This window comes from Lissotriton helveticus, chromosome 6 (assembly GCF_964261635.1).
Source record: "Lissotriton helveticus chromosome 6, aLisHel1.1, whole genome shotgun sequence".
NCBI lineage: Eukaryota > Metazoa > Chordata > Amphibia > Caudata > Salamandridae > Lissotriton > Lissotriton helveticus.
The window spans coordinates 896692084-896702723 of record NC_136067.1 but is presented as its reverse complement, the minus strand read 5'-3'; the positions used below and the strand labels follow the sequence as shown (position 1 = coordinate 896702723).

Here is a 10640-nt window from a genome sequence, read left to right as displayed (position 1 = left end):
TTAGTTCACTCAGCCACCCCAGTTCAGACATGGCTATATGCAAATAAGTCTGACCCTGAAGCCTTGTGGGAACAGTCCAGCCCGAACTGTCAAGCCATGTCTTCCCTGGACCGGAAACAAGCATCCTGGGACCGGTTTCGGATTTATAATCCTCATCAGCCAGGCTATCTTGAATCCAGTGGCCAAGTGAACAAGGGATTCACGTCTGAGCATACCCTGCCACACTTAGGGCAAACAAAGCGATACAAAAGGGGATGATGGACGGAGCGTTTGAACAAATCAAACACTCACCCCCAGTCAACTGATCTGGGTTTAATCCATCACCATTCTTTAGTCCACTCAGCCACCCCTGTTCAGACATGGCTATATGCAAATCAGTCTGACCCTGTGCCTTGTGGGAACAGTCCAGCCCGAACTGCCAAGCCATGTCTTTCCTGGACCGGAAACAAGCATCCTGGGACCGGTTTCGGATTTATAATCCTCATCAGCCAGGCTATCTTGAATCCAGTGGCCAAGTGAACAAGGGACTCACGTCTGAGCATACCCTGCCACACTTAGGGCGAACAAAGCGATACAAAAGGGGATGATGGACGGAGCGTTTGAACAAATCAAACACTCACCCCCAGTCAACTGATCTGGGTTTAATCCATCACCATTCTTTAGTTCACTCAACCACCCCAGTGCAGACATGGCTATATGCAAATCAGTCTGACCCTGTGCCTTGTGGGAACAGTCTAGCTGTGGCAGTTGTCCACTCTCCTGCAACAATTAGGTAGTACTTTGAGAAAGAGACAAATCCAATTCAATGGCACTGCTTGTCGGCTTAGATATAATTGTAGTGTCTTCCTTTCTGAGAGACATAGCCTGGGGCTTAGTTTGGGGTGGTGCTGTTGATGCGGTAATGCTGGTCCCAACTTACTCCCCGTGGCGGGCAGGCCGGCACACAACCCACACACCAGTGGTGGAAATGTGTTTCTTCTTCTCCTCCCCACCAGCCACTTTCTTGGTGGCACCTTTCTTTGGTTCCATCTTCAAGTTGGCAGTTGGCAGTGGCACTGAGCTGCGCAAGCAGAAGAGATTGGAGTACTCACATGATGGTCTGGCAGTACGGTAGGCGATGTCTCTTGATCACCTAAAAAAAAAGCAAGAAACATGAAATTGTTGCTGTTTGACTTAGTGCAGACAAAGACAATATAATTTAGTGTGGTTACTGAAGTTATCATTATTATCATAATTAGCAAACGATAGTGTATCAATTCCCAAGTCAAACCACACCACCAGAACATATGTCATTTTCAATCAGAATAACAATATACAGATGTAACAGTTTGCATTGTGTGCATAGAAGAACGACACCTGTGGCAGTCAGGGGGGTGCAGGGGAAAAGTGAATAATGCTTAAACATGAATTCTGGTGTGTGCCTATAGAAGGCAAGAGGGTCAGGGGGGAATAGAATAATCCTTAAGAAATAATGCTGGTGAGTGTGCATGTATGTCTGGCAGGTGGTCTAGAGGTAAATGAATAATAATACTTAAAAAACAAAAGCTGGTGTGCTTATGGCAGGCAGGTGGTGGATGGATGGATGGTGGGAAAATGTACAAAAAAGATAATTTTAAATGAAATGGAAATAGAAAGAAAATTAAATTAATTATTTAAAAACAAATTTAATTAAGAAAAATCATAATACATAAAAGAAAAATGAAGGCGTACTAGGGGATACTAGGGGACTCCTTGCCTCCCACTTGCCAGTGGGAGGCAAGGAGGTGCAAGTGGAAATGCAAAAAAAATGCGTTTAATATAAAACATTGTTCATATAAAACTACTAAAATGACCCTCAAGCATGATATTAAACTGATATCAAGGAAAAGTAAAACGATGAACAAATACAAAACGGCATAGCCCTCTCCTATCAATCTTCCTTTGAAAACTGGAAAAAAGGGTGGCTGCACAAAATGGCCACCAGCCACATGGTCAAACAAGAACAGCAAGCAAGGAGACAAGGCCACAACAAAGACCACAAGCAGACTTATGGCAAAAGCACACTGGCTGGCTTCACAAAATGGCCATCGGCCCCATGATCAACAAACTATCAGAAGCAAGGAGACATGGCTATAACAAAGAACACATGCAGGACTATGACAAAAAAACACTGACTGGCTACACAAAATGGTTACTGATTGCATGGTCAAACATCAACAGCATGCAAGGAGGCATGGCCACAACAAAGAACGCATGCATGTTTATGGTAAAATCACACAGCCTGGCTATACCAAATGGCCCCCTGACACATGGTCAAGCAACAACAGCAAGCAAAGATGCAAAAAAAACACATGTAGGCCTATGGTGAAAGCACATTGGCTGACTACACAAAATGGTCGCCGGCCCCATGGTCAAACAATAAGCAAGGAGGCTTGGACAACAAAGAATACATGCAGGCCTATGGGCCCTGACTAAACAAAATGGCCACAGAGCATGGAGAACATAGACAAATTGTGGCCTAAGGCAAACATACAGACACACTGGCCAAACAAATGAGGCAAGGTAACACTGAAGAAATCACTACCATTAATTCAGCAATACCCAAAAAGAAAAGTAATTGAGCTATATACAAATTTTAGAACAATACACATCCTCCTGGGACATCAAATATATACCCACCAAAATACACGTATTGCCAAAATAAAACATTAAATTTAATATTTTAAAAACCCTCATGTTTCATATAATTTAATGCCATCCTGCACTAAATGTTGTTTTAAAACAAAATATACCACAGAAATAGTTGCATCATGTACCCATGAGCAGTACTGGACGTTCTGGCCTGATGGAACTTGGATAGACTAGGACACATGATAAAATAAATGAATAAAGGCACATTTAACCAACATGAAAAACTTACTTTACTATACAAACTTTCTCCCTTACAAAAGATAAAAAATAAAATGCAAAAAAATACCTAGGCCCCTACTGAAACTCCAGGCCCACCACTACAATCAAATTTAAAAATCAAATACAAATAAATACTGGTGTATGCACTCTTTCAAACAAATAACAGCCTTAAACAAAAGTTTGTCAACTTACATGAGATATCACAAAAAGAGAAGTGCTTAAATCCAATGGTGGGAGTGATCCTTTCAGCTCAAAATCCAAATGAATAGTGTCATGGAGCTGGACAAAGCTCAGGGAGAAGCCTGCTGGACAGTAACAGGACGCGTGAGTCTCTGGGGCACTTGCTTCTATTTGAAAAAAAATAACATTTAAAAGAGGCTTCTTGCACTAAGCAAATAACTTGAACTATATGCTGGAGGAGAAAATACCCTCGAAAACATCTTTCTGAGTAGATTTAGCTGCTTCTTGAGTAGAAAATCTGGTCAAGTGCAGCTGTTGTCACTCATGTTCGCCAACATTACGAGAAAGATGCTGTCGCGGCCAGAAGCAGCGCTAGTAGGTACGAAAATCCTGCATGTGCTTACTAGTGATAGGCAAGTATCATAGCGCTCACCAGCATGTGCCAAAAGAAGTCTTGTGTGCACCAACAGAAAAAAATTCTACTCAGAGCCTTATGGTGCAATTAAGCTTGAACTTCACGTTACATGCAGAATGCGAAGTTCCCGAATTCCACAAACTCCACAAGTGGAGTATATTTGTCCTCCAGGGCTTACAAATTTTCTGGAAAGTATGGTATATTTTAACTTCTGCTGTTATTATCTCTGGCACCAAATCACCTAATTTCAGCGTTAATGACCATTTTATCTCAATATTCTATTCATGAAAAGTAACAAAACAGAAACATTTTAATTTCCTACAGTTCCCATTATAAGCTGCAGCTTGAGGCAGCAGATCATACAATCTCTCCATTTTACATACAGAATGTGATTTTTTACTTCACAATCCATCAAAATATGCTTAATAGGCAAGACAACGATCAAGACCCTGCTGTGATAGCAATATTAAAGCAAATAGCAACAAACACCCAAGAGACAACTTCATCAGCACACAACTTCAAGGCCCAAGGTGAACTTTGCAAAGGGAAAAAAGGTGTAGTATTGGGTATTTTAAATATTAGCCAAGTGCTACTCATTGTGATTGAATTAAGTTAATTACTTTCAAAATTTTACCAACCTGGTGGACTTAGATACAGAACTAAATCAGAGGGGCCATTTCAATTTCAGAATTTAAAATGTGTTTTGGATTCTGCATATTGAATGAGAGTTTGCCAGGCTAGAGAGACTGCTTCTGCAACAGTCATCTCAGAGAAGACGGTGGGCAAGTGATCTGATCCTCCAGGGCTGGTGAATCACAGACATCTGTTATAGAAGCCTCTGTAAGGTAGAATGCCTTCCTGGTATCAGTGCCTAGAAGTAGGATTGTCATAAGCTATTCACTGTATGGGTATACTGTGCTGAATATTTAGCATTTCTTTTTTTTAAACAAGCAAAGTTGAGAGCTACAAGGCATGCTTAAGGGAGACTTACACAATATAGATAGGAAGATGTTTCTACATGTTGAAGCACTTTCCTTTACCATGTGCAACTGAATGGTTTTAATCTGCAGAACCAATGGTTAACCTAGTGCCATGTTTTTCAGCCACTGATGCGTGTATCATAAATCTACACCACAGTCCATATGTGACATTCAATATATGCCACTAGTGTATTTTCTGTGGCAACTTACTGTCACTTTAATACAAGTTAAATTAACCAATTGGGAGTAACCAATTCAAAGTATAACAATAGAGTAGGATCTCTTAGAGGATTCAACAATCAAACAGATCACACTCGACTGTCTTCACAATCAAAAAGCTATTCCCTAACAGTCTTAAAAGGACCCAACAGGCAATTAAATACAATCTGTTTAATGATGCAGGTAAGTTTAAAAACAGTTGCACAATAAATTTAAATTTATATAGTTGAAAAACACCCGAGCTATATCACAAGTGACATTTTGCACACACATTATTGAAACATTGCAAATAAGAGAGACACAACATCCAAGACATTCATATTTGTCATTTAGAAACCTGTTAATTTGAAGGAGTCAACAATTGAAGTAGTTTTTGATCGTAAAGACAGTGTGATCTGTCTGATTGTTGATTGCTCCAAGAGATCCTTCTCTATTGATATATTGTTGGTTTAAGGAACCCTGTTTCTTGGAGTAGTAGGGCCACTCTCCTTTTTATAGACAGTGTGCAGGTAATGAGCGAACTGATTCAAGCGCTCTACGTTGACACTCTGGATTAAGTACAACTACATGAAACTGCGGTTCCCATGATCCTTTGTGAACTGACGTAATGCATGAAATCGGAACCGTCTATGACTTCGAAGACGGAGCGCGCCGAAGCGTCGGAAATTCAGTTATCAGAGGTCTCACAGGCATATTACAGAAGAAAGAACTTACTAAAGTGAAGGTGTAATACCGAAATATTGTATAATGAAAAACATTATGAAGGATGAATGAGGATGTATGAATGAACGTAAGGATCGTTTTATTATACAGCAATGATAAAACATTTTTTAATAATTTAGTTATAAATTGTATATAGATTAAAATGCATGTAGGTAAGTCAATTCTCTCTTTTTGATAATATAAATATTCTATATTTAGCTTTAACATCTGAGTTTTGGTATACCTTTCTGAGGCCCCCGTCACAAATGGAACTTTTTTTAATGTAGAGTAGCTTAAGAATTTCAACCCCACTTTTTCACCTGACATCAGCACCACAATACCCGAATGATGAACGATCACCCACCATGACGGCATCAACACACCTGGTAGAAGGATCGCCACAATACACAAGGAATCCATCCAATCACCACTACAAATGACGACCTCACCCGAGCCATGGAAAATCTCATTTTCCAACTCCAAACAGACAGTAAAAATGACCTTTTGGGGAAACCTCACTACCCGTCTTCCAGGACCACATTCAGCCTTCTGCATCTTCATTGCTGACTTCATCACCTTCATCGCCATAGATTCTAAAAACATTTTCCTCTGTGAACTCAATTTCCATCTTGATGACCACAATGAAATCAGCACTACCAACCTCCTTGACAGCATGAACAATATTGGACTCACCTATCTCATCGGTGACCCCGCATACATCGCAGGCCACATGATAGTCACCATCTTCATCTCCAGTGACCACATTAGGTACAGATGCATCACGGAACTCACCTGGACGGACCACTCCATTGCCAACTACAACAGCACGAGCTCACGGACCTCTGCCTCAGTGTGCCCAACACTCCCCACTGCAGCTAGAGCAAAGTCTCAAAGAACACTTGGATCAATGCCCTTAATACCACCACCCCATTTTCTCAGACAACCTAGACCAGAACGTCAGAAACTTCAGCAACTGGATCACCAACTGCACCAACAGTGTAGCTCCCATCGGCAATAAACAACACAGAAAGTCTACCAAGGACACTAGCTCGTACACTGAAAATCTCAGAACCGCTAAAAAACACTGTAACCAACTGGAAAGAAGATGACGCACCAGCAAAGACACAATCAACAAGACTGCCTTCAAAACAGCCCTCAACCTCTTCCACAGACAGTTGAGAGAATCAAAGAAAAATGTCTTAGCTTCATGCATCAAATCAAGCCCCAAAGACAGAAAAGAACTCTTCAACATCATAAAAGAATTCTACAATCACTCAGCTGCAATAAAACAATACCCCCTCACAGGAGGTCTGCAACGACCTTGTAAAATTTCTCCATGGCTAAATCGCCAACATTTACAAAACCTTCAGAACCCAGGCAAAGGCCACCAACTTCTTCAAGCAACACAACAATACCGCTACCACCACAGACATCCGACTAACTGAATGGAGCCAGCTCGTCTCACAGGACACCGCTTCCATCATGAACTTGATCCACTCAGAGGCCCCAACCGACCCGGTGCACAGTCAAAATATCGATTATTAAATATCGACCTACATTAATATCGATATTTTAATATCGTAGGGACAGAATATCGAAGGCAAGAATATCATTGATCAGAATATTGACCTTAAGGTAAGTAATATTGTTTTTTTAAACAATCGAAGTAATATCAAAGTAAGTAATATCGTTAGCAAAATATCACTATCAATAATATCGAGAAAAAAATGAGTGTTATTTATTTTAGTGTGTATTTTATATGTACTTTTAACATTTTATTTTAATGTATTTTCATAATTTTTAAATATATGTATGAAATGTTTACAAATAAGCAATTTTTTTAAAGTACATTTTTCATTTTTGTGTTAGAGCGGGTTGTGGGTTTATAGGGGAATAGGGTGGGAAGTAATCTAATTATAATGAATTAATTAATATATTTTTGTTTATTGTTATTGTTTATTAGGTTATTGGTGATTAATTAATAATGGGTAATGACTTTTTTGTTAATTGGTTAACTTAAGATTATATTCATTATAATCAATGTATTATTAATTTTGATTTATTGTTATTGTTAATTAATTTGTGGTTAATTATTAATTGGTAAATCATTTTTATCAATTGATAATTAAATTAATTATGTGATTGTTTATGTGCAGTGGGTTGTGGGTTTATAGGGGAATAGGGTGGAAAGTAATTAAATTCAATGAATTAATTAATATGTTATATTTATTGTTGTTGGTTATTGATTTGTTGTTAATTACTTATTAATTGTTATATCATGTTTATTATTTGGTCAATTTATAATTATAATAATTATAATTAATGTAATATTAATTGTTATTTATTTTTATTGATTATTAATTCACTGTTAATTAATTTTTCGTTGCCAAATATTTTTTATTAATTGATTAATTGATAATTAAATTAATTGTGTTCCTTTTTTATGTGTATCGTGTTGTGTGTTAATGGGGGAATAGTGTGGTAAGTAATTTAATGTTAATTAAGTAAATATTAATTACATGTTATTGATATTTATTAATAATTGTTTTGTTAATTCATTATTAATATGTTATTTAAATTCCAAAAATTATTTAATTGATAAGTATGTCAATTTAACCCCTACGCTATCCAACATTTTCCACACTGTTACACTCACTGGAGTGGAATAGTAATTTAAACCCTTACGCTATTGATTATGGGATTGAGTAATTAGATGTCTTCTTGGAGACTACAAGGAAATGATAGACTCCAGGGGTGATATTACATCAACGTAAGCAGCAGCAGCAGGGTAGCGGCGGAGGTGGAGAGCGGCAGCGGTAGGCCGGGAGGCCAGGAGGAGGCCAGGAGGGTAGCTTCAGAGGTCATCCAACGGTAGGACGAGTGGCAGGATTCGGTGTCCCCGGCGAGCTGATCTGGAGTCGACGCAGTGAGGCCTGAGTGCCGTGATCACGCCGGGACCTAGATTGCCAGGCACGCCCACAACCCTGGAGCGCGCACCATCAAGTCTTCCGAAATTGGAAGCGGATCATTGAGATGGCCAGGAGCTCCTGAAACAGATGCTGGTTTCTCCTCAGGCAACGTAAATAGGAGATTTTTATCCGCCACATGTGGGCATATATAGGCACAACAAGAAACACTCTGTCCAGAGCCCCCGTGTTAGAAACACTTTGAGGGTCACAAACGGGGATCTCCTGGGAGGTGAGGGTGTTTTACTTTCCAATAGTTTTGATCCATTAAGGGGACTGGAAGTAGTGGATTGACTTATTGGACCCACAGGGCGGGAGGAGGTCCAAAGAAGGTGGAGAAAAACTGGGATGGTGGGAAATAATGAAGTAAGTGAGGGACCAGAAAACTGTACTAAATGTACAAGGACCCCCGATGCATTTACTGTTAAAGATATAAGTAGGATGGGGGGCGTTAGTTGTATAGATTTAGCAAATTTGCCAAGTGAAGATGGTCAACGGGACTCCATGTCAACGGAGTTTTGTAGGGCCAATGAGGGTGACGAGATTAAAAATCCAGTAAACATGACAATATATTAACATGGAATATCACAGGGTTATATACTAAAGTAAAAGACCCTCACTGGATAACGTATATACAGGATTGCGATATAATTTGCCTTCCGGAGACTTGGGTCATAGAGCCACAGCATATAATTTGTTTCCAGACATACAACACTGCAGCACAGGTTAGTAAATATGGTTGAAATAAAGGAGGTCTATGCACTTATGTCTCCAATACGGCAGGGATCTCACATGTGAGAGTTATAGATGGCAGTGATTAATAACAGGTTTTGACCATGTTTTTAGGCTGGCAGAAGGATACGGTTCTGATAAATTTTTATAACAACATCCCCAAATCCCAGATAGTGAAGGTTCTATCTAACTTAGTCTTTTGTTTAAAAAATCTCCAAGGAACAGCAAAGAGAGACCTCTTCATCATCTGGGTAGGTGATTTTAATTGCACCTTGTGTCAATTTAGCCATCAAGGCATTTGATGGACAAGGAATATACCCCACACATTTCTCACATACATCTCTAGGGGAATTGCTGAATGGCATAGCCTTTCAATTTGATCTTGGCTATGCGAACAAATTGTATTCACCTTCTATCCCCTTCAACCCAACTTTTAATGGAAGGGGATGTAACTCCATTATCGACTGTGTCGTAATATCTAGTAGGTACTCCCGTAACATCCTTTCCCGCAAGACATTTGATAATCTAATGAGTGACAACTATCCAATATGTCTGGTCCTTCTGCGAACAGGGTCAGAGGAAAAACTTGTTAGGAACTCACAATATTCCCCTGATATTAGCCTCGCTAATATTAATGGTTACACGTTAAAGTGGGAAAAAGTCGACCCGGAGGCATTCCTGGTAAACTTGATTACCAATTCAATTAAGGAACTAGAGACATGTCTTTCAAATGACAGGGAGGACAAAGATGTTTTTAATGCTTTCCTTAAGATATCAGACAAGGCCAGAAAATTGTTAACAAGAGAAAAACATAAGGGATGCCAACCTTCTAAGGGATGGTTTGATAATGATTGTACAAAGGCCCACATTACCCTCAAGAAGGCACTGAATAAAGCACCGAGATCTAGGGACGAAATTAGGCAGGCAAGATCGCAGTACCGGTTGGCACTAAGAAAACGTAGGAGTACACAAAAAAGGGAAGCATGGGAGACCCTACACGCGGCATTCGTATTCAAAGATAACACTGGCTTTTGGAGAGCTGTTAATGCCCCATTTTTGAATGACAGAGAGATAAATATCATTGATATGCGATCAGCGGCGAAAATTGGGTGAATTTCTTTTCTGGACTCTATATGGATGAGTCGACTGGTGCTAATATGTCAGAGACAGCCGCAGTTAGCAAAGCTGATATGGATGTCCAAGGTTCTTTCCCCCTAGAGATTAATATCACCATGGAGGAAGTCACCAGGGCAATTAATGACAGTGCTCCAGGGAAAGGCCATGGGCCGGATGGTATACCGGTGGGTGTTTATAAAGCTAACACTGGTTTATGGGCTCCCCTCCTAACCAATGTTCTTAGGTGTTGACCTCGTTATGGGTTAATTCCCACCTGGGCAGACCCAATCGTGATCCCCATATATAAGAAAGGGGATAGGAATGAACCCAGTTGTTACCGCCCGATATCATTACTGGATGTCTATATGAAAATAGCAGTACAAAAGGGGATGGTGATGGACGGAGCATCTGAACCAATCAAACACTCACACCCAGTCAAAA

The 10640-nt window shown here is 39.8% G+C and overlaps 1 protein-coding gene across 1 annotated transcript in view; it reads right to left on the bottom strand.

Moving 5' to 3' along the window:
* Positions 1-1035: 1035 nt before the first annotated feature.
* The window catches only part of LOC144763178 (amine sulfotransferase-like), a 314863-nt gene continuing 305258 nt past the window's right edge, over positions 1036-10640 (bottom strand). The window contains exons 7-8 of the mRNA XM_078648524.1: positions 3082-3236; positions 1036-1132 (exon numbers count right to left, since the gene is read on the bottom strand). Of these exons, the coding sequence (XP_078504650.1) occupies positions 1088-1132; positions 3082-3236 (200 nt within the window). The 3' untranslated portion in view covers positions 1036-1087. The remainder of the gene's footprint in view (positions 1133-3081; positions 3237-10640) is intronic.